The sequence below is a fragment of the Morus notabilis genome, unplaced genomic scaffold (genome assembly GCF_000414095.1).
Source record: "Morus notabilis unplaced genomic scaffold, ASM41409v2 Scaffold102, whole genome shotgun sequence".
Lineage (NCBI taxonomy): Eukaryota > Viridiplantae > Streptophyta > Magnoliopsida > Rosales > Moraceae > Morus > Morus notabilis.
Window position 1 is genome coordinate 501,402 of NW_010365014.1, and position 27,400 is coordinate 528,801.

The following is a 27,400-nucleotide window of genomic DNA, read 5'->3' on the forward strand; positions in this document are numbered from 1 at the left end:
AATTTCCATGTTTAAAATTCACAATTATACGGCTCAAATGTATGAGTTATCACTTTTTCATCAAAATTCGCAATTTAATTTAAATTTATACAACTTCAACTTTGGAAATTTGCAAATTTTCATGTAAAATGCTTAAATCCAACCACACCGCCATCTACCATCCCCCACACCACCATCATTAATCCTCTAGACAACACCACACACCTCATTGCCATTAATGTTTCGGCACAAGCACCTCCAAAACTCACATTCCCAAACTACACCGCATGGAGGCTCCAATTTCAAACGCTTCTCACTGGCTACGACTTGCTCGGGTTTGTTGATGGAACAAAGCCATGTCCGCCTTCCACTGTCACGCAAGAGGATGTCTCGACACCCAATCTCGATTATCTCCTGTGGATCTATCAAGACCAACTCTTGCTCAACGCCATCGTCGGCTCTCTCACACCGTCGCTAATCCCATTCATTGTGACTGCAAAAACGTCCTATGATGCTTGGATGACTCTTTCCAACACCTATGCTAAGCCGACTCGTGATCGTATTCTCGGTCTCAAGAGCCGACTCAACAACCCCGTTAAAGGCACTCAATCTATCACCGAGTTTATGCAAGGTATCAAAACCACTGTTGATGCACTAGCCCTTATGAACGTCTCGGTTGATTCTGAAGACCTCGTCATCAAAATTCTTAACGGCCTCGATGAAAACTATAAAGAACTCTCCAATGCTATTCAAGCACGAGAAACATCCACCTCATTTGACGAGCTACATGAGAAACTTCTCAACCATGAAGCACAACTAACGGCCAAAACAGATTCATCATCTCCTACCCCTGCCACGACTTTTCCTGCCACTCGGTCTTCTCCACAGAGTCGTGCTTCGCTGCCCCAGCCACCGCGTGGTCCGCCCTGCTTCTCTAACCAGTCTCACAGTCAGTCCGTTCGATCGCCGCATGCCTCCTCGAACGTCTCCCGGCCTCCATTTCCCGCCAGCAATCAAGGACAACGCCCGTATCTCGGCTGCTGCCAGTTGTGCAAACAACACGAACACTCCGTAAAATGATGTTCCATTTTCAAGCATGTGCCATGGACTTCCATTGCCCAACAGTCGCGTCCCCCGCCTCGCCCGGCCTACACGGCACCAAGTGCTCACACGGCCACTTATCCAATGGCATCTCCAACACCATCTGAATGGATCCTAGACTCGGGTGCTTCTCATCACGTCACTACCGATCTTGCAAACCTTTCACTTCACTCGCCTTATGACGGTTTTGATGACATTGTCATCGGTAATGGTAAAGGCTTGGTCATCACTCATACTGGCTCTCTTAACCTACCCACCTCATCCTCCCTGTCCTTCCCAAATACTCTGTGTGTTTCAACTATGACAAAAAATCTTATTTTCGTTTCCCAATTATGTAACACTAACAATGTTGATATTGTCTTTTCCATGTCTGGCTTTCAGGTGAAGGATCGTCAAATGGGGGCCCTTCTTCTCCAAGGACCACATAAGGACGATGTTTATTATTGGTTAGTTTCGGCGGGCTCATCGGCTCCACCACGTGCTCTCTCGTCTGTCACTCACTCCATGTCTTTGTGGCACTCACGTCTTGGTCACCCATCCCAAAAAATTATTAGTCATCTACTCTCGTCTAATGTTTTGTCTTTATCTTCTTGCTCTCTATCAAACTTTTCTTGTAATTCTTGCAAAATTAATAAAAGTCATAAGCTTCTGTTTTATGAATCTACTCTTACCTATTCGACACCCATTGAATTGATTTTTTCTGATGTGTGGTCTTCTCCTGTTCTCCCTGTTGATGGATTTAAGTACTACGTTGTTTTTGTTGACCACTTTACTAAGTACATATGGTTGTATCCTCTAAGGCGAAAAGCGGATGTTCTCGAAACTTTTGTCAAATTTAAGTCTCTTGTGGAAAACTACTTCAAAACTGAAATTGTTGCCTTATACACAGACAACGGGGGGAATATATTGCACTTTGTTCCTTTCTTACATCTAGTGGCATTACACATCTCACAACACTTCCACATACTCCTGAACACAATGGTTTTTCAGAACGCCTTCACCGTCATATTGTCGATACCGGTCTCACCCTTCTCCATCATGCGTCCATCCCTATCAATTTTTGGCAATTTGTCTTTGCCATAGCTACCTACCTCATCAACCGAATGCCCAAATCCAATCTCTCCATGATGTCTTCATTCAAAAAATTATTTGGCCGTTCACCTAACTTTCACAAGCTTCGTGTCTTTGGTTGTTAGTGCTACCCATGGCTGCGTCAGTATAACTCTCACAAGTTGGAACCTCAATCTTGTGCTTGTGTCTTTCTGGGATGCTCCTTAACACAGAGTGCCTATATTTGCTATGATCCATTGATGCTTAATATTTTTGTATAATAAATTTCTGCAAGCGTACGGTGTCAAGTTTTGAGTATAGGGTGAGTGAGTATCATCTCCACAGGGATTGGGTTTAGAATTGCCGTTAAGTATCGCGATTATTGTAACTTAACTTTATCTAGGCAACCTAATAAAATGATAATTAAGAACAAAAACAAAATAAATATAAAAATAAAAATAAAGTATATATACACAAATAGTCTAGGGACTTGATTTCGATTTATTATTCCTATGTTCATCCTATTATATAATCGCTAATCAATTCCGTTCAATTCATTAATCAAGGCTCTAATGTCACCTCGTAACCTCTCTTGAGTGCCTCATAAGGAACTATATTTAAATACCCAAAATAATATCCCTATTTGAAATGAATATTTAAACACAAATTAAGCTTCGCCTTTAGAATTAGAAAATAGGAATATTGATCGCCTCCCGGCCTCACAACAACCTAAATCCTAATTTGATTATCTAACCGTTGATCTCCTCCCGGTCTTACAACAACCTAGACTATGTTTCTCAAATCTAGATAAAGAACTCAATCTCTCCCGAACATCAAATTCGCAATCTAAAAATCATCTAACTCATTGTCCAAATAAATTAGAAGCATTAAGCATAGAGAAACATAAATGAATTGCAAACGAAATTAAATTAACAATCAACAAAATATTCAAAACATAGTTCAAATAAAACTACATCAAGTCCTAGATATAATGTCTAGCTCAACATGGAAAAATAGATGAAAGAAGATAAAACCCAAAATCCATTGAAGAGCTTTCAAGGACCTCCAAGATGAAGGATTTCGGCATCCTTTTGATGTTTTCTTCAATTTTCTAGGGCTTTCTTTCTCAAGTGGCATATATTTCCTTTTATACTACTCCATTTTGGAGCTAGGGTTTCATACGCACACTGTAGCCTGCATGAAAACGTGCTACGGTGCGCATTTTTAGAAGAGGAATTTCACTTGCAGGGGGCTGAGGCGCGTTGCAGCGCGCGGGGTAGGTGTTTGGGCGCTCTGCAGCGCCCATTGGGCACGCTACAGCGTGCGGGTCGGCTTCTGGGCGCGTGCCTGGGTGGTGGCCAGGGCGCGGGCGCGCGCCCCATTCTGACCTGGCTTCATTGATTTGGGCACGCGGGCTCTTTTTTCTTCTTTAGGCGATATATCGCCTATTTACAGGCGACATATCGCCTGTCACTCTATTACCTGCGCACCATAGCCCACTTTCTTGCATTCCAAAGCCTCCTATTTTGTGCCTTAAAATCCTCTTTCGCCTCCTCTTGCCATTGATTTACAAGTTGGGCAAATATTCTTCTTTTCTTCATGCAAAATCATCCAAGTTCGCATTTATTTATAATTCCTATAAAAAGCATACAAAAGACATTAAACTAACAAAAATGCTTGAAGACTTACAAATATTCAAGCTTAAAAGTACTTGATTTGTTGGTAGAAATACCCCTCATCATCCATCTTCCTCCAAAATATTCACTTCTCGTCATGTTGAGTTCATCGAAGACGTTTTCCCATTTTTTATGCCCGTCTTATCTGTCCCTCACTCGAGTCCTTCGTCGTCTTCCTCTCCTTTCTTTAAAGTCCCGGCTGTCTCGCGTGGTAGTGCTGTTAGTTCACCACTCTTGCTCAATGATGAACCCCTGTCCTCAGTCTTGCCTGCAGCCTCCAACGATGATTCCTCACCGCCGAACTCTTTCGTTATCTCTCTCATTCCCCAAGTCACTTCCACCTTGCCCATATTCATCACCAGCGGCCACCCCATGCTCACCTGCTCAAAAAATAACATTCACAAACTAAACCCCAAGTATTGCCTTATCTCTACCCCTCAACCTACTAACATTGAGCCCACAAGTGTGACTCAAGCCCTTACTGATCCACGATGGCGCTCTGCTATGTCCGCTGAGTTTGATGCGCTTCTTTAGAGTGGTACATGGGATCTTGTTCCTTCTAGCGGCTCGCAGAATATAGTTGGTTCTAAATGGGTGTTTCGAATCAAGCGCAATCCCGATGGATCTATTGACAAATACAAAGCTAGCCTCGTCGCCAAAGGCTTTCACCAACTACCCGGCATTGATTACTATGATACTTTCAGCCCGGTAGTTAAGCCCACTATTGTTCGTCTTGTTTTGAGTCTAGCACTATCACGTGGTTGGGCTCTTCGGTAACTTGATGTCAATAATACTTTCCTCCATGGTTATCTTGATGAAGAAGTCCATATGGCACAGCCCCCTGGCTTTATTGATGCCAACTTTCCCTCCTATGTTTGTAAACTCAAGAAAGCCATCTATAATCTCAAGCAAGCGCCTCGGGCATGGTACCAAGAACTTCATATTTTTTTTGCTTGAGTTGGGTTTTGTTCATGCAAAGTCTGACACGTATCTCTTTGTGTTAAACCGCGATGGTCTCACTGCCTACTTCTTGGTGTATGTTGATGATTTGATTCTCACATGTAGCGATAATGTTTTTGTTTCTCACGTCATTGGTCAGTTGGCTGCTAGGTTCTCTATCAAAGATTTGGGTTCGCTTTCCTACTTTCTCGGTGTTGAAGTTCTCTTGCGCCAACACTCATGCTTCCTCTCCCCACGGAAGTACATTGTGGATTTGCTTGCTCGCCATGACATGTTCTCCTCTAAACCGGTTCAGACACCTCTTGCAGTTGGTACTATACTTTCCCTTTATGATGGCTCTCCACCCCACGGATACTACTTTGTACTGACAGGTTGTTGGGCATCTTCAATCCCTCCTTGTCACGCGACTAGACATTGCCTTTGCGGTTAACAAACTATCACAATTTATGCATGCACCGTCAGAATGTCATTGGGGTGCTGCCAAGCGTCTACTCCGCTATCTAAACAGTACTCGTGTTCTTGGCCTTCGCCTTCGCGCAAGCTCCTCACTGTCACTACACTGTCTTACCGACGCTGATTGGGCCATGAACTCTGACGATCACACAACTACATGTGCCTATGTTCTCTTTCTTGGTCCTAACCCCATCTCCTGAAGCTCGAAGAAGCAATGCTCTATGGCCCACTCCTCGACTGAAGCTGAATACAGAGCGATTGCCTCTGCCGCATCGGAAGTTCAGTGGGTTCGGTCTCTACTTGGTGAACTTAGGGTCTCACTTTACTTACCACCGGTTATTTACAGTGACAACATTGGCGCCACATATCTTTGTGCTAATCCAATTTTTCACTCTCGCATGAAGCACATCTCCATTGATTATCATTTTGTCCGGGATCTTGTTCAGCTCTATGCTTCGCGTGTCCCATGTCTCTTCCACTGATTAGCTTGCCGACATTCTTACAAAGCCTTTTTCTCGAACTCGACTACGCGACTTACTCTTCAAGATTGGTGTCTCCTCTGGATCACCATCTTGAGGGGGCCTAATAGGATATCTCAGGATTTGATTTTATTATATCTTTGACTTTCTCGATTATTCTTGTAATCTTCTAAATTAAGATAGTTGGTTATTTGAATTACTTTGTTTCCTTACGTTTAGCATCATCATTGTATATATATATACTCCTTATTTTGTGAATAATAAACAGAATGACTATTCATCCATTAACCCTATTAAATTTGACATAAATGTTGAGAATTCATAAAGTTATGACAAAGTTACATTTAAAAAAGCTTAGATGGTATAGGAATATATAGCGATCGGACATCAAATTAGGAAGAATAATGTTGACATCAAATTTTTCTTGCTCAATCTTGTGTCAAGTGATGTAATCATTTTGGAGATACAGAAATCGATCCAACAGAAAAATATATGTTTTATCAAACTTGAAAGGTAATCTACGAAATTATGATCAGTAAAGTAATCTCGTAATTTTTTAATCTATCGGATTATTTTTGTTTAAATTTTCAACAAAAAATGGCTAGTCATTTCTTGTCCACTGGGGAGTAATTTAGTAAATTATTTTTATGATATATCAAATTACCTTTTATTTTCAATAAGAAATGGCCAGGTATCTCCGACCATTTGTTTTAGTCCCTGAAGGATAATCTAATAGATTATTTTTTATACAAAAAAAGGCAACGGAGACAAATATCCCTTGAAATTCAGTCTGGGATTTTTACCTTTTACTCTTGATTAATATCTTTTAGTCAAAGAACTATAATAGTCAAAATGATATTAGCCAAGATCAAAAGGTAAAAAGTTTAGAACAATTCATTTAAAGGGTGAGTTCATCAATTTTTTAAAAAAAAATTAAAATAAAAGCCATTTCTGGTTGTCCAAGAGTAATTTGATATAAAATGATATTAGCCAAGATCAAAAGGTAAAAAGTTTAGAACAATTCATTTAAAGGGTGAGTTCATCAATTTTTTTAAAAAAATTAAAATAAAAGCCATTTCTGGTTGTCCAAGAGTAATTTGATAGATTACTTTTGATAATCTACTAGATTATTTTACTTTCTTAAAAAAAAAGGGATTCCTAAATTTCTTATACAAAAATAGCAGTATGACTAATGGGAACATAATACATATATACTGTTTTGTTTTATTTTTGTTTTGCTAAACAATCTAAGAGTGAAGAGGGTATTTTAAAAGAATAAACTCCTCATTAATTTCTACAAACCAATTAAAGAAACCTAAAATAGGTTTATATGATTAATAAATTGATTTTTCTTTCCACTAAGTAGGAAAAAAAATCTTAAAGTCTAAACTTTTCTTACATGATTAAGAAAAGGTTATTTTCCAGGTAAATAATTTGATATTAGTACTCAATAATATTAGAAAGGTAATTATATATTGAGCCAAATATATATATTATAGATCAAATTAATACAATAGAACATTGCTGTCAATGTAGAACCCCATACTTTAAAAAAAAAATACAAAAAAAAAACATATGTTTGTTATGCATATACTTGATTTGCAATCTATATATGATTCTATAAATAGATCTTCTAAGCCAATTAATCATCAGCACTTGAAGGATTCGTACTAATTAAGCTTTAGCACAACAACAAACAAGACACAGGATATGGCGATTAAGCCGATCTTAATCACAGCACTAATCACGTGCTTCTTTACAATTTCAGCGGTTGGAAACATAAGGATAGCGACATACAATGGTCCTCCCTATGTTAGTAAGGTCTTCATTGCTAATCCATGCAATTTGTTGCAATTAAGTATGTCTCAAATTGCAAATAAATAAGAAGATATTTTCAGTTGAAGGTGTATGATTAGTTGACTTTAAGACTGCAGCTTGGAGACTAATGGTGACGTGGTACTAACAGCTGGCATTTTAAAGGCTGGCTTTAGTTTGTTATATAAGACTAGTTTGTTAAGTAGTTTACGGGATAAGAAAGAAAAGGGAAAACTACTTTTGTAACAAACTTTTGAGAGTAAAGATCTGAGAGAGAAATTCTTGGGAATTTCTGGGTTTTGTAATTGGGGCTCTTGGAGTGTTTGTTTCTTGGAAAATTTGGTGAGAAACTGAGACGCTGTTTCCGTAAGGGTTCCTGAGTGATCTTTGTAAAGTCTATGATTCTAGTGTATTCTTATTGACGAACTAGTGGATTGAGCTCGAGAAGACATCCCTGCCTTGGATTAGGATCTGCAAGGGTCCGAACCTAGTAAATCTCTTGTCTCTTTCTTTGTTTGTCTTTTGATTTCTGGTTTGCTATTTTGTGTGGTTTCTTTGGCATTTGTTTTTGTGTTCTTGGTGTAGATTCTAGGATAAATTACTACAAATTGGTATCCGAGCATCCTAAGAAATGATCTCTTGAAGGCATATCTCGCTGATTGGAGGTTCTTACAATTTGAAGTTCAATATTCAAGATTAGCTGGTCTCGAATTTTCTCTGAAGATGTCGACGATCAAATTCGACATTGAGAAGTTCGATGGGAAGAACGACTTCAATCTATGGAGGGAGAAGATGATGGCTCATTTGGGTAATCTCGGACTAGATGAAGCCTTAAAGGGAGAATAAAAAATGTCAAACACGCTTAATGACAAAGAAAAGGCCAATATTCTAAAAAAGGCTTGTAATGCAATTGTTCTGAGCCTAAGAGATCAGATTTTAAGGAAGGTTGTCAAAGAAAAATCCGTTGCAAAGATGTGGTCGAAGTTAGAATAATTTTACATGACCAAGGCATTACCAAACAAAATCTTTTTGAAACAACGCTTCAATGGTTTCAAGATGGATGAGAGCAAGTCAATTGATGGGAATGTCAACGAGTTCATTAAACTTGTGGCAAATCTTGAAAATATTGAGGTCACAATTGACGAAGAAGATCAAGCTATCTTCTTCCTAAATTCCCTTCCAAAGCAGTATGATCAACTGCGAGATACTTTAAAGTATGGTAAAGAAACTCTATCACTGGATGAAGTCATGTGAGCTGCATACTCAAAGGAACTGGATCTCAAAGGAAATGGGAAACATTCAAGACCAAATGGAGAAGGCCTCAACGTTCGAGGAAGAATAGAAAAGAGGGATAATCAACACACGGGCAAGGGTAAATCCAGATCAAAATCAAGGTCCAAGAAAATATGTTGGACCTGTCATAAAGAAGGACACATCAGAAGATTTTGCCCTCGGAGAAAGAAAGATTAGAGACATGATGAGCCTTTGAATGGAGATGCTATAACCGCCTCTAATGATGTTGACACTGCAGATGTCCTTACTGTGTCTGATAATGATCCAACTGATGAATGGATCATGGATTCTGGGTGTACCTTTCATATGACACCCAAAAATAACTGGTTCTGTGATTTCAAGGAAGTTTATGGAGGTATGGTTCTAATGGGAAACAATGTCTCCTGTGAAGTGAAGGGTATTGGGTCTGTTAAGATTAAGATGTGGGATGGATCTGTGAAAACCTTAGCTGGAGTTAGATACATTCCTAATCTCAAGAGGAATTTAGTGTCACTAGGAATGTTAGACACAAACGGCTGTTCCTATAAATCACAAGGTGGGATCTTGAAGGCGTTCAAAGGAATCATGGTGGTAATGAAAGGCATATTACAGCAGCGCTTGTATGTGCTTCAAGGAAGAACTATTCTGGGTGAATCTGTAGTGTCTGTACATGTTAGTGATCAAACAGAATTATGGTACCGTAGATTGGGACATATAAGTTTAAGAGGACTTCAAGAACTGGCTAAACAAGGACTGCTGGACAAGAAGAAACTCAGCAATATGAATTTATGTGAAAGTTGCATCTTGGGAAAGGCACATAGATTAAAATTTTCAACAATAATGCATATAACAAAGGGGACTTTGGACTACATACATTCAGATCTATGGGGTTCACCTATGGTACCATTTTCTCTTTCAAAATGTCAATACTTTATTTCATTCATTGATGATTATTCTAGGAAGGTTTGGATATATTTTCTAAAAACCAAAGATGAAGCTTTTGCTAAGTTTTTAGAATGGAAATCTTTAATAGAAAACCAAACCGGTAAGAAAATTAAGAGACTTAGAACTAATAATGGCCTAGAATTTTGTAGTAATGAATTTAATAAGTATTGTGCTGTAAATGTCATTGCTAGACAACATACATGCATTAATACGCCGTAGTAAAATGGCCTTGCTGAACGCATGAATAGAACTATAATGAATAAGGTAAGATGCATGCTAGACGAATCTGGCTTACCTAAAAGGTTCTGGGCAGAGGCTGCTGCCACTGCATGTTATTTAATTAATAGGTCCCCGTCAACAGCCATAAATTTTAAGGTCCTTGAAGAATAATGGTCTAAGTCCTCACCAAAGTATGATCACCTAAGGCCTTTCGGTAGCATTGCATATGTGCATGTTAGTCAGGGTAAGCTTAATCCTAGGGCTAAGAAAGGTGTTTTCTTAGGATACCTTTTAGGTGTTAAAGGTTATAAAATTTGGTTGATTGAAGAAAAGAAATCTGTTATTAGTAGAGATGTTATTTTCAATGAGCTTGTGTTCTATAAGACTAACATGTTGGAAAGACAGCAAGAAAATGACCCAGGAAATTTGCAACCTGAAAAGACACTAGAAAACTTGAATGATTCTAGTGATAAGCTCACTGGTTCATTTGAAAAAGATGCTGAGGAACCAGAAATGGATGACCAAGGTTTTACTGATTAAGGTGGAGCTATTCGGATAAATCCTAGCAGTAGTGAACAAACAAGTCAACAAGATCAGTCCACCACAAGTTTTGAACAAGCAAGTCAAGAAGAAGCTCTCAAAGATTATGTACTGACTCGAGACAAAATTAAAAGATAGATCAAGCCTCCTCCTAGATTTGCACAAGCGAATCTCATTGGTTTTGCACTAAATGCAGCAGATGAGGTGGAGCAGATTAAACCTAACACTGTAGTAGAGGTTAAATGTAGCTCGGAATGGATGCATTGGAAGGCAACAATGGTTGAGGAAATGAGATCCTTACAGAAGAATGAGACTTGGACCCTGGTTGGAAAACCAAAGAACCAGAAAGTTAATGGGTGTAGATGGATTTTTAAAAAGAAGCCCGGCATTCTTGGAGTTGAGAAACCTAGATTCAAGGCTGGGTTGGTTGCTAAGGGTTACTCTCAAGCAGAGGGTATAGACTATCATGAGGTTTTCTCTCTAGTGGTCAAACATACCTCAATTAGAGTTTTTTTTGGCAATTACAACCTTGCTAGACTTAGAGCTTGAGCAAATGGATGTTAAAACTGCCTTCGTTCATGGCAGTTTGAAGGAACACATATATATGGTTCATCCTGAAGAGTTTGAAGTGAGAGGTCAAGAATCCAAAGTCTGCTTACTTAAAAAAATCCTTATATGGACTCAAACAATCTCCTCGACAGTGACATAGGAGATTTGATGAGTTTATGCTCTCTAAAGGGTTTTCAAGAAGCATATTTGATAGTTGTGTGTATTTTAAAAGATTGACAAGCAATGACTCCATCTATTTACTGATCTATGTGGATGATATGCTTATAGCATGTAAAGATCGGTTAGAAATTCATAAGTTGAAGAATGAGCTTAATTTAGAATTCAAAATGAAGGACTTAGGCGGTGCAAGCAGAATCTTCAGAATGGATATTATCAGAGACATGACCAAGAAGATTCTATTTTTTATCTCAGGAGAATTATCTTAAAAAGGTCACATGTACTTTTGGAATGCAAGATGCTAAGTCAGTTAATACACCCATTGGTGCTCATTTCAAACTAGAAGCTGTAAAGGAACAAGATGAGAAGACAGAGGTCAAATTCATGAAGAATGTACCTTATTCTAGTAGAGTTAGAAGTGTCATGTATGTTATGGTCAGTACTAGACCTGACATAGCTTATAGAGTTGGGCTCGTGAGCAGATACATGAGCAGACCTAGCAGAGTTCATTGGCATGCGGTAAAGTGGTTGTTGAGGTATCTGAAGGGCACTTTCAAAATTGGCTTAGTGTACAGATGTAATCAACACAACAATCACACAATAGAGGGCTATTATGACTCAGATTTTACTGGTGATCTTGACAAAAAAAGATCACTTTTAGGATATGTATTCACTTTTGGGGGAAATACTGTGAGTTGAAAGTCTAGTCTCCAACATGTGATAGCATTATCATTGATAAAAGTTGAGTACGTTGCTCTAACATAGGCAGTAAAAGAAGCCTTATGGTTGAAAGGATTCATCAGTGAGCTGGGGTTTGTGCAAAAGAAAGTTTCTATACATTGTGATTCACAAAGTGTTATTCATTTGACTAAGAACAGTGTGTTCCATGAGAGAACAAAGCACATAGATGTGAAGCTACATTTCGTCAGAGATATACTTGCAAAGCAGCTAGTGGAGCTTGTGAAGATTTTTACTGAAGTAAACCCAGCAGACATGCTTACCAAAGTGATTCCTGTAGGCAAGTTCAAGAAAGCCATGGACTTGCTTAGAATTTTGATAATGTAACACTAGTGAATAGGAGATTCCTAGTTCAATCCAAATCATTTGCAATTGGAGTCAAGGTGGAGATTTATTGCAATTAAGTATGTCTCAAATTGCAAATAAATCAGAAGATATTTTCAGTTGAAGGTGTATGACTAGTTGACTTCAAGACTGCAGCTTGGAGACTAATGGTGACGTGGCACTAACAGCTAGCATCTTAAAGGCTGGCTCTAGTTTGTTATATAAGACTAGTTTGTTAAGTAGTTTACGGGATAAGAAAGAATAAGGAAAACTACTTTTGTAGCAGACTTTTGAGAGTAAAGATCTGAGAGAGAAATTCTTGGAAATTTTTGGGTTTTGTAATTAGGGCTCTTGGAGCGTTTGTTTCTTGAGAAATTTGGTGAGAAACTAAGACGTTGTTTCTATAAGGGTTCCTGAGTGATCTTTGTAAAGTCTGTGATTCCAGTGTATACTTGTTGATGAACTAGGGGATTGAGCTAGGGAAGACATCCCTGCCTTGGATTAGGATCCGCAAGGGTCTGAACCAAGTAAATCTCTTGTCTCTTTCTTTGTTTGTCTTTTGATTTCTGGTTTGCTATTTTGTGTGGTTTCTTTGGCTTTTGTTTTCATGTTCTTGATGCAGATTCTAGGAAAAATTACTACATCATGCAATTTTTTTATTATTATTTTGAGAAGCTAATCCGTGCAATTATCTTAATGATTTAGGAAGTTTAAGTGTGTGAGTGTGTGCATGTTTTGCAAGATTTAAATTTTGATGATTTCATTTCTTAAATAAAAGTAGGAATCTTAAACCCCACATTGTATTAAAAAAATAATTATTATAGAGTGACAAAGCAAATCTGATTAACTAATAGAGTTTATTGAACAGGAAATTGGAATAAAAATAAGGGACCTTCAATGGAAAAGTGTGATTAAGAAAAGAGCTTCAATATCTAAAGTTTTGTCCAATAATGAACTCTTATGTACTAGCTCTCTCGACTCCTCTCAACAAATTAGGGAGCTTGAGTTAAAGTAAAGATTAGCAGACTGTTTGGCTCATAGATTCATGTAGTCTGAATCATGATCGGCTCATAGATTCATGTAGTTTGAATCATGATCTAATTTGAACCATGAAAAAATTCTCAAAAAGTTACTTGATCACACAAAAAAATGCATGATATATATCTATTCTAATTTTTTACAAAATTAATATTTTACACGACAACTTAAACTATTACGAAATGAACATTCTCAAATGACTATTGTTTTTTTTATAAATTTGACTTGTTTTGGGAAACGAAACGACGGCGTATTGGTGGGCGCCGCAAGCAGAGAGTTGTACGGGCACAAAGCTATTTGTGGAAAGAAATACAAAATCAAGTGCATAAATGCTGATTACAAAACCAATCGTAATCCATGCAAAGTGGAAAACGAAGTGGTGGTGACTATGGTTGACTATTGCCCTGGCTGCAAAGGAAACCACATTGACTTGTCCAAACATGCTTTTGATTCCATTGCCCATCTCAGCGCTGGAAGGATTAAGATAGAATTTCAACTGCTCTGAGCTGCGTACTACATAGATTAATTAATAAAGCGATTAATACTTTACATTTGTGTGATCTGAAAAAAAAAAAAAAAAAAAAAACCTTAAAAGCACAATTAGTGTTAAGCACCGTCACAATTAGAAGGCATGTCTCAATGTAGATCTCATACTCCGAGACTCATATTTTATTAGCACCGTATGTGTTATATTATATATAGCCTTGTTCGTGTGATTTGTTTCCTTTCTTTGTTAATGTGGATTTTGGATGCAGCTTTTGGGGAATGGTTGATAATTTACGCATAACAATAAATGTGTTTTTCGATTGTTATATATATATATATATACACAAACACACACACACACGTAAATCTAATGGATGTGAAATTTTATAATTATGCATGCTTTTTATAAGTACATGGAACCATCGGTAATTCTGTGGTAGGTGGGACTCAAACAGGACACTTTAGTTGTGAGCTTAAAGTACATTTTAGTCGCAATAAATTGTGGTCATTTTCTTTTATTTCTAACTGATAGTTAATTATTAATCTCAAAATCAGAAGAAATTATTGAGTTCAAATATCTCTATTTTGATTAAAACAAACTGTTGTTTAACTAAAAACTTTAATTTTACAAAATAAAATTTAAATTTACTTAAAAGATAACTTTTAAAAGAAAAAATTAAATCAAATTTGAATCAATAGAAAAAAAAAAAAAAAAAAACCCCCCAAAAACTTTCGAGTTCCCTCGTCTAGATTCTTTCCACAACCTCCACCGCCTTCCACAATATCTCCTCGCCGTCTCCTTCCGTCACTTACACGCCTTTTCCGCCAATAACAACTCCAACGGCGGCAGAACTTCCCACACCCAACTCGCTAACAACCCATCACGTACGGATTTGTAACAACCTACTTTTTACATTACTATTATAAGAGTATTTGAGATTATCATAATACTCTTTAAAAAAACATTACTTCAAAAATTCGGACCAATATGTAAATTTTAGTTACATATATAATATGTATTGCAAAATTATTACATTCATTCAAACCACTACATAAATATTTGTGGTTATTAAATTATTCTGGTGCCTTTTTAATACCTCTTTTTTCTTAAGTAAAAATAAACTGATGAATTAATGCTTAGTAAGTAATTAATTAACGATAAAATCTCACATGAAATAATATGTTTTTTGTGTTCATGCTTTATTCTATTGTCTTTTTATTTAGAGCGCTTGATGATACTACCGTGTACCACTGTAAAAACTGTAATTCCGAGCTCCGGTGTAAGTTTACAAGCACAAAACCTTGTAAACAAACTACTAATTCTCTGGGTAATTGGTTTAGGCAGTACCTCCTATATTGTCTTATCATATTCCTTTACTAAAAATGCAATACTTTAAATAAAACATGGCAGATATTAAAGTACAGAAAAAGGACTTCAAAATGTTGTGTGGGAAAATTTGACGGACACCTGGAAGTCCAACTTAGGGCGACGATTCCTTCTGGCGTTGACAGATCGTGCCGTCGAGCTTAAGGCACAAAGATCTCTCGACCACAGAATCGACCACCAAGAAGGACGATTGGGCTAAGCGTTGCTGGCGACGAGGGGAACGTTCACAGAGGACGTGGCAAGTTGCGTACAAAAATGGGGGACGTCAGCAGGCATTAATTGCGAGCTCTTAAACCGCCCCACAGAGGACAGGAGAGTGTTACAGGGGCACACAGAGCCGTAATAGAAGACTAATTGGCTGAGTAAACAGTGCTGATTAGTGGGCTACGTCTGGGCCTAAAAAGGGAGAGCACTTGAGTGTTTCTGCCTAGGAGGGAAACCCACCCAGCGAAGGAAGCCCAGTATAAAAGAAAGGAGACTCCCTACGAGGAGGGGGTTCAGATCCAAGAAGAGGAAAAATAGAGTGAGAGTTAGCAATTGATGTAAATTGTAATCCCCTCAAAAAGAAATATACAACCACAGTGGATGTAGCTCTAATTTTATAAGAGTGAATGACTATAAAATTTCTTGTCTTCTTTATTTTTGCACATCTCAAACTATACACACCATACACCCCGAACAATAAATTTTCACACGTATTTAACACATAGGCCGGTAATCCAAAGGGAAACCAAGAGGTAACCCGGCCGTTTTTTATTGACGAGAAATTACCGTCAACACAAAATATTATATCTAGTGTTCTATGTAAGAACTCTACTTATCTTATCTCGTTTCAAAATATTATAGTAAATAATCATAAAATTATATCAGTTTGGGGTGGCTCAAAGGTAAGGCTACTAAGGCCATGGCCTTAGATCGTGGCCCAATGAGCTAAGGCCCCATCTTGCTGATTCTCTCTCTCTCTCTCTCTCTTTTATAGAAAAAAAAAATATTGCTGTGTATTTTTTCTAGTGTATTCAAGTGCATCTTCTAAAATTTAATCGTGTTTTAGGGAAATAAAAGATTATAACCAAGATAGAGCATAATCGAATATTTTACATATTATTACGTACCACTTAATTTTTTTCATTTGAGATATTGATATTTCTTTTTTTTTTTTTTCTAAACGCCCAGATTTCTTTTCCTCTCAAAAGAAAAAGAACCTCCAACAATACGACTTTTTCATTCCTGATTTTCCATTCTTTCCATCTCAACATTCATTCCAACGCTCTTAAAAAAAAAAAATCATTCCAACAGTACAATTTGAATGTTTTTAGTTCAGTAATTGAATAATTATGTACTAGTTTTATTATCCTAATTTCATTTTTGAGATTCATATCATATTTTTATCTATTGTCTTGTTTGGATAGAAGCTTTTTATTTGTCTAATATAAATTACAAATATACTAATCTGGATACAAGGAATTTAAGAGAAAAAAACTTAAAAACAGATAATTTATTGAATCCTAAAGAGGAGCTCTTGATTAATTTCTAACTAGTAATAAAAAAAGATCCGATTAAAAGTCAAAATTTAGTAGCTGAAATATATGAATTTGGAGTATGATGATTGTAGGAAAAAAATGTATATTGATAAAAAAAAAAACTAATATCGTACTTAAAGTCCACAATGTAACAGAAATTATTAAATTGATTAGTCAAATGATCTATTACATTCAAGATATATATTAGCAACTCTTAAATCTAAAAATTTAATCATAATTTTACGGTTTTAAAAAAAACATATTTTAAATATAAAAATATATATAATTTTTCATAAGGCCTCTTTATATAATGTCGCTAAGGCATTCACCTTGAGCCGACCCTGATATCAGTTGCAAATTAACTTAATGATATTGAAATAAGAAATAAACATATGGTATTGCTATTTTATTGTTTCTTCTTTTAATTAAATGTCTACAACCATAAATCTTCCCAGTTATGTAGTTCTTTTGGTCCAGTCCTTTTGGCATTCAATCCTTTGGTCAAAAAGTTCTTTCAGTATAAAGTTCATGTATATGACATTCATGTATACAACACGATATTGTTCAAGTATACGGTATGGTCTTGTATATATTTAAATATATGATACTATTCACGTCGTGATACTATTTACTTATATAACACCTCATTCGTGTCTAGCATGATTCACGCATATAGTACTATTCACGTATAGGATTGAGTACATTTCATACACTGTGTTGGGTCCACTAAATCCGTATCACTAATTTTGTAAGTAAACACATTATTAAATGAGAAAATAAAACACGCCTTAAATTTTTAACCAAGATCCGGAAAAATATAAGAGAAAATATATAACTGCAAATGCCTACTAAGTTGAGACACACTAAAAATTCAATATTCCCCCAAATTCCCCGCTCTAAATAGTTTAAAATAAGAAAATAAAAAAATACGAAACAAAAGTTGTGGGTCCAACTCCAAAAGGAGAGACAAAGGTGCAAAAATACGGGAACAACTACAGAAAGAAAACCAAGAAAATGCCCATCTTGAAGAGGAGAAAACATATTGTTGTTGCTTCTGTGATTCATTTAAGTGCAAAAATACAGGAACAACTAAAGAAAGAAAAACAAGAAAATGACCATCTTGAAGAGGAGAAAACATATTGTTGTTACTTCTGTGATTCATTTCGTTAAATGCAAGATTCACTCCTAAAGAAGAAGAAAAATTTAAAAGGATGCGTCTTTAAAACCCTAGACAAAAGATAAAGAGAGCATGACCATTGCATTTAAGCAAAACAAAAATAAGGAGGACCAACACTATCACTGACAATGAAAGCTTAAAGGCAATCAGAGTATAGAACGACGCCATTAAAACCCAATCGAAGAAGCTCTTACTGAAGCAAGCTTGTCCGCTACCTGATTACCTTCACGATAAACATGAGAAACTCTGAATGCATGTCTAAGTACTCAGATAATGCAGTGATAAAATAGCATTCCCAAGTCAGCAAACCGTTCAAGATTGCTATGTGCAATAAATCGTCTTAGAAAACTTGCTCAGAAAGATGGAGAATATTGTTACTTCAAGTTTTTAAGACAAATTAATTAATTAGCATATTTGGATATTTTGAGGAAATAAATGATAAAGCAAAAAAAAAAAAAAGAAAAAAAAAAAAAGAGGAAGTCAATATTCTACCAACTTAACTTAGGGCTCATAGTGGAAAGGTTTCAAATTGAGAAAATTATCTTAATTTCTCTTGGTTTGTTTCTTTAATGTAGTTTTTCTTATTTTTATGTCGTCTAGTTTACTTTGCTTGTTTTTTACTCTTATGTTTAGAACTTTTATGCTTTAGGATTGCTAATTCCTTTTCTTTTGTTTTTGATAATGCTTATTAAACCAAAAAACAAATAATGAAGATCGAGTTCTTAGCATAATGCCACTAGTTTTGTAATCATGACCACTTCTTAGTACGTGATCTAGTATTTAAAAATAAATAAATAGGACTCTAATGGAAACAACTATATTTTTGAGAAAAGACTAATTATTTATATAAAAAAGTATGAACGCATTCAGAGGATATATCCAATTAATAAAAGATTTTGAGTTATACAAGAAAAGTAATTAAGGAGGTAATAACCAAGCAATATACGAGCACACACACACACATAATTGAGCATTGTCTCTTTAGAGTTCTAAACATCAAGCAGGCACTATATATAAAAGCGTATCATGTATTCCTTATACTTATTTATTTATTTATTTAAGGGAAGCCTATACATATATTCTTCTGTCCCTGTAGGTTGTAGGAAGACAAATAGAAACTATATTAATATTAATTTGAGTATGCTCGTACGTATTCTTTCCCACACGCATATTCATAATATATATATATATATACATATATATATATATATATATTTATAGCGCGCATATATATATGTGTGTGTTTGTGTGTGTGTGTGCGTGTGTGTGTGTGTGTCTATATATGGACGATATATAAATATATAAACATATATCTCATTTCATTTTACCTTCACGTCGTTTCGTACTTTCGATTTTTTTCCCCTACCTGAATAGAAAAATAACGAATCTTTTCTCCTATGCTCTCATTAATAATTTACCGAGTGGAAACAAATTTTATTTTTAATTCTAAAAGGATAATATCAAGTTGATATATTTCTGGTGTATACGAAGATGTCGTTTTTCTCTGGTAAACAAAACGGCAGTTCTGTTTCTGCTTTTGTTGTCTAGAAAAAGTCGTTTTGCTCCTTTCTTCCGTAAACGACATATCAGTTTTAAAAGGTAGAAAATATTGGTTTTAAAAGTTGACACTTCATTCGTTAATCGGGGCCCTAAAGGAATGAACGACGTGTCGTTGTATACTGAGAAATACAAACGACATTTTTTTCCTTGATGTCGTTGTTTGCCTAAATTAGAAAAACATGTCATATTCAATGTTTTTTCTTTCATGAAAAAAACATTGGGGCTAAATTCAAGACTTTTTTTAATTTGAAAAAGAAAATTATTTTCTTATTTGGCGTGTCATGTTAATTAATGATCAATAACATATGGACGTGAATTTAAATTAACAATATAATAGAGTACACACAGCTTGTTGGAAAGAAATTAATGAGGTGGAATCTCATGTAAATAAAATATAAATTAAATTATAAGCCACCGGCCACCACTAATAGTAGCACTATAAAAGAGGAAACTCACAGAACTTTAGCTTTTATTTCTTTCGCAAAGCAGAAACGACATAGAGACCGTATTCGGGATGGAGACAAAATGCATGTTTTTCGGCTTAACTTTTCGTCCATGGAACGGCAGAGACCTTCATTATTGTCCTCTTGTATTCAAAAGTTTAATGGCATTACAAGGCAAGTGGAGGCCCTACAACGAAAGTACTTGTACCCTAAAGACGACGTATAATACAATTATATATATATATATATATACCCGGAAATTAAATTTGGGGGACAAAGATGATAAACTTTCACAAAACTGCACCACTTGTCTAAAACTTGTTTTTTTATGTGATTTCTAAAATAATGGGGAAAAAATTTTGACCACATTAAATTAAATTATAGGGAAAGTTTTTTTAATTAACCCATTTAATATTCCTCATCTCTCTCTCCCAACGTTTAATTTGCATGCATGGTTGATCACCTATGATCTGTATTTTGTGCATTCATTAGAGAGTAGTGCATGGTATTATGGAAAGTTTGTTTTCTCCTCACATTAATCCAAAAATTTTGGGTCAAAGAACTATGGTTACAAGACTATGTAACCCCGTTTGTTTTGCTAGTTGGAATCACAACTCAAGTTTTTTGTTAGAATATTCTCTCTCACAAAAATTCAAATTCAACTTTTTCTGCTATAGTGCTTTCTCTCACATAAATTCACATTAAACTCAAATTCTTAACTCGAACGAGTGAAACGAATGAGGCTATTCACCGATATCCATCCAGAATCCAAATGAGGATATTCAACTTCTGTGTTCTCTTATTACTATCATTTTTATGTCTCTCTAATAATATTATGTCATGTCAATTGAAATATCATGGATAAAATTTGAGAACAAATAAAAAATACATATCAAATATGTTATTTCCACAATTTTGGGAGCCAAATATAGCATTGAGTACTATTAGCATCTAAATTGGAGATCGTTTAATATTATATGTCATATCAATTAAAATACTATGTCCACATCAACCAAGAGGTTATATTAAAATATTTTAATTTAGCGTGACATGATATTGTCTTGAGGAAACAAAAAAGGAATAAAAAAAGGGACATATGAGTCAAATGCTTGCAAACTAATGCCCTACTAAAACCTAACTAAAGTTTTTATTTTTTATCTTACTGATACCAGACAAAAATGTCAAATAAAAAACGGGGTTAGGTTTATTGGAGACGTGTGATCAAGTAGTAAGAAATATGAGGGGATGATGACAATGGAACTTCTAGAGAAATGGCCAAAACATAAAAGCTAATTTAGTTATCTGTCCTTCATAATTCGCCCTGCTCTCCAATGACTAAACAAGATTACCGACAACCACTACAGAAAGAAAATAAAAAATTAATTAATTATTACCTAAAAAACAACAAAACAAAATAATCAGCTAGCTAGCAGCTAGCTAGATTGCTAGCTTTCACATTCATAATCCACATAAAGGCTATTATCACTACTTTTACTACATTTATATTCGTCACATACATATATGTATTCACATCTTATCTATTTATTACAATGATTTATTTGAACCGTATTTTGATTTTTGCAGATTAGTACTAGATTCTGTGGATAATATATATATCAAATACACGCATGATTTTATTTTATTTTATTTATCTTATTGTGTATATTGTCACACCTTCTAGCAAACCCCACTATACAACATGTGGGCCTTAATCAACCTATAAAATTAGGGTTTTATTCAAGTTGACAATACCAGCATTTTGTAGCATATGCTTTGAAGCTTATTTAAATATCTAGGGTTTCTCTTTTTCTTCGGATCATGAGCTTCAGGCAGCTTCAATAATTTCCCATTAACACAAATTGATCATATTCTCTGCAAATACCATGGACCTCAACGTTTTCATCAAGGAAACAATATCTCTGAAACCATTGTGTGATGATGAAGTACATGAGTCCAAAAGATCACAAACCATTGAACTTTCCGGTCTGGACAGGATATCTCCTGCCATTCTGTACACTATCTTCTTTTATAGACCTAATCAGATTTCTTGCACTACCGAAACGAATGATTATGCCCTTGCGATTGAAAGAGCTAAAAGAGCTCTTCAAAGGGTTCTTGTTTCTTGGTTCCCAGCTGCAGGAAGACTTAGAACTAATCCGGGGACGGGAAAGCTTGAGATCGACTGTAACGAAAAAGGCGTCGCCGTGATAACCGCAGAAACTTGTTCCAAGCTTGAAGAGCTTGGAAAACTGCATGAGTACAAGGCTTGTTACGAGAAGCTTGTTCGCCAGCTGCCTGACATAGGAAACATATCAGATAGCCCACTCGTTGTTGTGCAGGTTATACTTTGCCCTAATTTATTTTTAATAATTACTAGTAGGAACTAATTAAAACTATTGATATATGGGCCGTTAATTTTTCTTTTTTTTCCCCCTGGATTTGCCCTCGGTGTTGTGTGTGTTTTATATAACGCATGTCTTGTAACATATTTGTAGTGACATGTATTCAGGAAAGAAACCCTAACCCTACACTTCTCTTTTTTTTTTTATAATTTTGATTTCTGAATTAATAAGTCCTCGTTGGTATTTTGAGGGATAGTTATTTCACTTGATTTTTTTAATTCTCTGATTCCTTATGATGTTGTTGTTGTTAGTTTATTAATTAGGTTAGATTATAATTATTAGAAAGAAATTAGAAGGAATGCAATAAAAAAAAAAGATCATCAGTGAAGCCTAGGTAGTCTCAAACATTCTCCTATTTATAACTAAATGAACAATTGATAAAGCACGTCCCAACATACCACCAATTATATTTATGAATACTCTCTTAACAAGAAAATTTTTCTGCACGTACAATCCGATCTCTAAAGACATGGGGAACAGAGCAAATAAAATAGTTAGAAATCATGTTAAGTCTTCAGCCAAACTATTTTTTTTTTTTAAGGGTAAACATGCACACTTCATATGTATTGATAAAGAAAATCACATCAGTTCGTAGAACATTCCAAACATAATTACCAGAATTAGATAATGCATAACGTATAAGAAAGTGGGTTACACCATTTTCAAAACGGGGAGTTCAAAGTTATTTATAATTTATCGTATGTATTTATGCATACTATCATAAGTATTTAGCTTAATTTCCTATAAATATTTAGCACTTATGAACCCCTCTACCAAGGGAGGAATAAGAAAAACATAATTTACACACCTTTTTTTAGCACTAAGAATCTTCATACTTGCCGGTTAGTATTTCCTCCAATATCAAAGTTGTAGTTACCCCTCCTTCTGTCACGTTCTTAGATTGCTCTCTGCAGTTTTAATTAAGATATTATAACACTATTTTTTTGTTTTCCAAGTGATTTTCGTACAAGAGTATTCCAAGTTATTATAATAACTGAAGATGTAATGATTAATTACTAACTGAGAATCTTGATCAAAAGCCTTTAAAAAAAGTAATGTTCCAACTTACATCCACAAAAGGTAGTGGCTTAATTTCTGCCTCACCAACCAAAGGTGCAAATTAATTAAGCAGCTAATAATAAAGGAAGGATATTGCTTGCAATTAACAACTAATTTTCCTTCTTTAGATTCGTTTCTCTCTCTCACATTATGCGTACAGAAAAAAATGCTGCTACTTTCTTTGTGTCTTCTTTAAAAAGTACTCTTTTTTGTGGTTTCTGTTTCCCTTTAAAACTCTTTAACTTTTGTCCTTCGTATTTTGATCATCCCAATGGGTAGATAACAAAGTTTTCCTGCGGAGGAATCTCTATCGGTTTCGGAGGTAGCCACGCCTTGTTTGATGGATTTGGAGCCTTCAACTTCTTAGCATCCTGGGCTCATATGTCAAGATCAGGCAAAGACAGTAAGACTAATGATGATCATGATCAGCTTATGATCATCCCAAACCATTCCCGTGAAAAGCTTTTGAGTGCTACCATCAGTAACGCTGCTGCTACTACTACTAGTGGATCTTCTGATGGTAACAATATTTCAAGCCCTAAATCTACAGCGAGTTCTTCGATATTCGAACAAGATCATATCGCTGCAATTCAAGATCTTTATGGAATTCCTGTGCAAGCCGTGGCTTCTGACGACGGATCGTGGGAATCAGAACTAGCCAAGTTTGGAAGAATTGAAAGCCAAGGCCTACAACTCCTCACGCTTTGCATGAACAAGGAAACTGTGGAGACATGGAAAGGATTCGCAGTTCAAAGCGGCGAGCTCTCCAAGTGCTCTACCTTTGACGCTCTATCTGCGCATGTTTGGAAGGTATGTAACGGATAATTGAATTTATAAGTTATATAGAGGGAAAAAATTTTCATAGTAAAATGGAGAGATGGAGCAATATTAGCATTAGGAAATTCAAGCACATCATATAAACATGAGCACTCACTCAAAATATCATCTTTTATAACATATTAATAGAAAGGAAAAAAAAATACAAAGTCATAATCAATCTATATCAAACCAAAATGTTTAGAAACAACTAAAAAGACCTACAATCTCAGGGAACAAACTGAGCCTAAAAAGAAAAGAAAAAAGAAAAAGAACGGACACATCAAACGAAAAATACGTAACTAAACCTATATAACAAAAAACTCTACTAAATTGCTTTTGGCAGTATTAATCCAAATCTCTGCAAAGGAAACAAGTGGATGTACGTATTAGTGTGTGTGTGTGTGTGTGTGTATAATATCTGTATAATTTAAACCAAGACCACCTCAAATTACCAAGTTATAAAATGTGTAAGCGTGTACCAATATAGAAACATTTTTTGGATTCAAAAATTTTTTTAATCTTCATGTCATTTTGATGATAAATATTACATATTTGCATGTTATATATACAACTAGTACAGTGTTGAAAAGCGTTTTCTTCTTCTTTTTGAATAGTCATAGATTTATTTAAAAACAGGGGGGAGGGGAGGATTTAAAATCCTAAAGCATATATACAAGGCCCAAAATAAAATTAAAAAAAAAAACGAATTGCAAAAGCAAAGTAAATAGAAAAGAAACAACCGAAATAAAAATGATTAGGAGTTTCTCAATTTAAAAAGCCCTTCTCACTACGAGCAATATATGTTAGTAAGAAAAGCTCTTCGTTCAAATTTATAGTATAAAATCAACCCAAAGTAATCATTTTTAATTATCTATTTTTGAGCAGTACTATGATTGTTGTTTGTTAACGTATTGTCCACTTTAATGTTTCGATCTTCGAAGGAGTCTTCGATTTTCAAAAAAAGGTGAAAAGTATTTACGATTTCAAATTCTCCAAAAATATGCTGGATCAAATTATGAATCACTAGTACTATATGAGATAGAAGTGTTAGACGTGTGTGTATATACAGTGGCTTTATTTTTAAGGAAGCATAAATCAAAAACATAAAAAATGTTACAAATTAACGTGCATATATAATCAGTTTATTGAGTTTTTGTTACTCAAATATAAATTTTTCCAAAGAGTTTACTGGGTTTTTTTTTTTAATTCATTTCACTCTTAATTGTTTAGTTTGGTGAAAACAAAAAATCAAATGGACTAAAATGTAAGTCTCAATGGAAACGTGTTTTTATTTGAATATGACATAATGTATAGACAAGAATAACATCTTCAAGTAATAAAGATTTAAACAGAAAATTACTTAGAATGTACATATGAAAACATAGTAATTGAGAGTGCCACAAGAAAAAAAATTTAAATAGAGATACATTTTGAAAATAAATATTACTTTAACAAGAGCAAATCAAAGAAAAAGTATTTATGATATAACAATTGAAATGTTTGTATGAACAAAAAAATGCTTTAATAAAGACACATTCATTGCGAAAAAGGTTTTTTATACCACTTTTGATATAATAAAAACCATAGGAAATTAGATTTAGTGGAGAAATATTTGAAATTTTAGTTAATCAAGGGAGGGGCTTATATAAAAAAAAATTGAAGAACTATTTATAGTTTATTTTCCTTTTACCCTTTATACCAAACAGGCAAGAGTGAAGGCTCTTGCCCTAGAGCCAAACGCAAACATATGCCTGCAGTTTCCGGTAGACTCACGAAGCAGGCTGCAACCTCCTCTCGGCCGCAACTTCACCGGCAACGCCTTCATTCTCGCCTCCGTCTCCTGCTCAGCCAAAGACCTAATTGAAGAACCTCTTCGCGACACGATTCGGAGAATCCAAGCAGCGAAAGACACGATCACCGACGAATACATCAAGCTCTACGTGAAAGCCCTAGAGTGCTCTTCGGATAAGTTCTTTCCTTCCATGCGAGAACTCACTATTGTATCTGACTGGCTAAAGTTCCCTTTTGATGCTTTAGATTTCGGATGGGGAAAGGTTTCTGGTGCAAGTCTGTTGGGAACTCCGGTTCCTGAGGCCGTTTTTCTGATGCCGAATCTTGAAGAGCCTGGGAATTTCTTGGTCCGAATTGGGATTGGAGAACAACATGTGAGTGATTTCATTAGCACATTCACCACCTTTGACTACCCTGCATGAAACTAGCAGACTGTTTGTACGTGTCAATACATACATACGTGTGTACATATATATATATATATATATATATATATGTACGTATGTATATGACGTGTGTGTGTTTTCAATTTCTAATAGATAAGGGTTTGCGTTTGATGGCGTACGTCTGTGTGTGCCTATATATATATAGGTATACGTTTGTATGTGTGTAGTGTACTTAGTGTATGACTAGCTTATCAGTATGAAACTAAGGTTGATTTTGTTAATGAGAATGGGACGATCACTACTGTATTTGTATTTAACAACAAAGCAATTATGGCCCTCTCTTGTATGATTGTATAAATGAACTTCTGAGGGCACCATTGTTTGCTTTTGTATTTTCATTCTCTTTTAATAACAGCATGTCATGTTAATTAAAATATAATATCATATCAATTAAAAATTGGTCATATAATTACACTATTTTAATTGACATGAGATGATATTATTATAGGAACAGGAAAAAAAAACATGTACATAAAACATATGTCCATGTGTGGCCTATTAATTTATACATAATTGAGTTAACCCTTCACGTACAGCTTGTTCATATCCGCATTAGTTTTTACAAGTTTAATGACACAAATAGCAACTAGTATTTCAAAAATATGGAAAAATTGATCGGATATTTGTATTGTAGTTCTCTTATTGTTAGAAAGTACCAAAAACGAATATTTGACTTAAAAATAGTAACTAAACAAACAACTCAACTTAAAATAAGGGAAAATCAAGTTATTAAATCAGAAAATGAGACCTTTTATTAATCAGAAAATAAATAAATAAATAAGTTAAAAAAAACCTAAAGATAGAAATGTGCCTCTAGGGCCAAATCTCCACAAGATCATACTTGAAATTTGGATCTCAGCTTTAGATGATCTTCAATTTGAACTCAGCTTGAGATCTTTGTAATCATAGCGACAGACGATTCTGATTAACTTGAGAAACACTTTTCCTGTATTCAAAATTTGAACGATATAATGATTAATCGTTAGAGTTAAAAA

At 35.2% G+C, this 27,400-nt stretch overlaps 1 protein-coding gene across 1 annotated transcript; it reads left to right on the plus strand.

Moving 5' to 3' along the window:
• The first annotated feature begins 21,771 nt into the window (after nucleotides 1-21,771).
• On the plus strand, nucleotides 21,772-26,381 carry LOC21402249 (brassinosteroid-related acyltransferase 1). The gene is made up of 3 exons (XM_010107258.1): nucleotides 21,772-22,227; nucleotides 23,629-24,159; nucleotides 25,875-26,381. Exons 1-3 carry the CDS (start codon nucleotides 21,772-21,774, stop codon nucleotides 26,379-26,381), a joined length of 1,494 nt encoding a protein of 497 aa, XP_010105560.1.
• The last annotated feature ends 1,019 nt before the right edge of the window (nucleotides 26,382-27,400 follow it).

Excerpts from the sequence above, each read along its gene's own strand:
- LOC21402249 (XM_010107258.1), top strand. The coding sequence starts at position 21,772 with ATGGACCTCAACGTTTTCATCAAGGAAACAATATCTCTGAAACCATTG. Across the intron at positions 22,228-23,628 it reads GCCCACTCGTTGTTGTGCAG|ATAACAAAGTTTTCCTGCGG; the intron begins GTTATACTTTGC and ends CCCAATGGGTAG. Across the intron at positions 24,160-25,874 it reads TATCTGCGCATGTTTGGAAG|GCAAGAGTGAAGGCTCTTGC; the intron begins GTATGTAACGGA and ends TATACCAAACAG.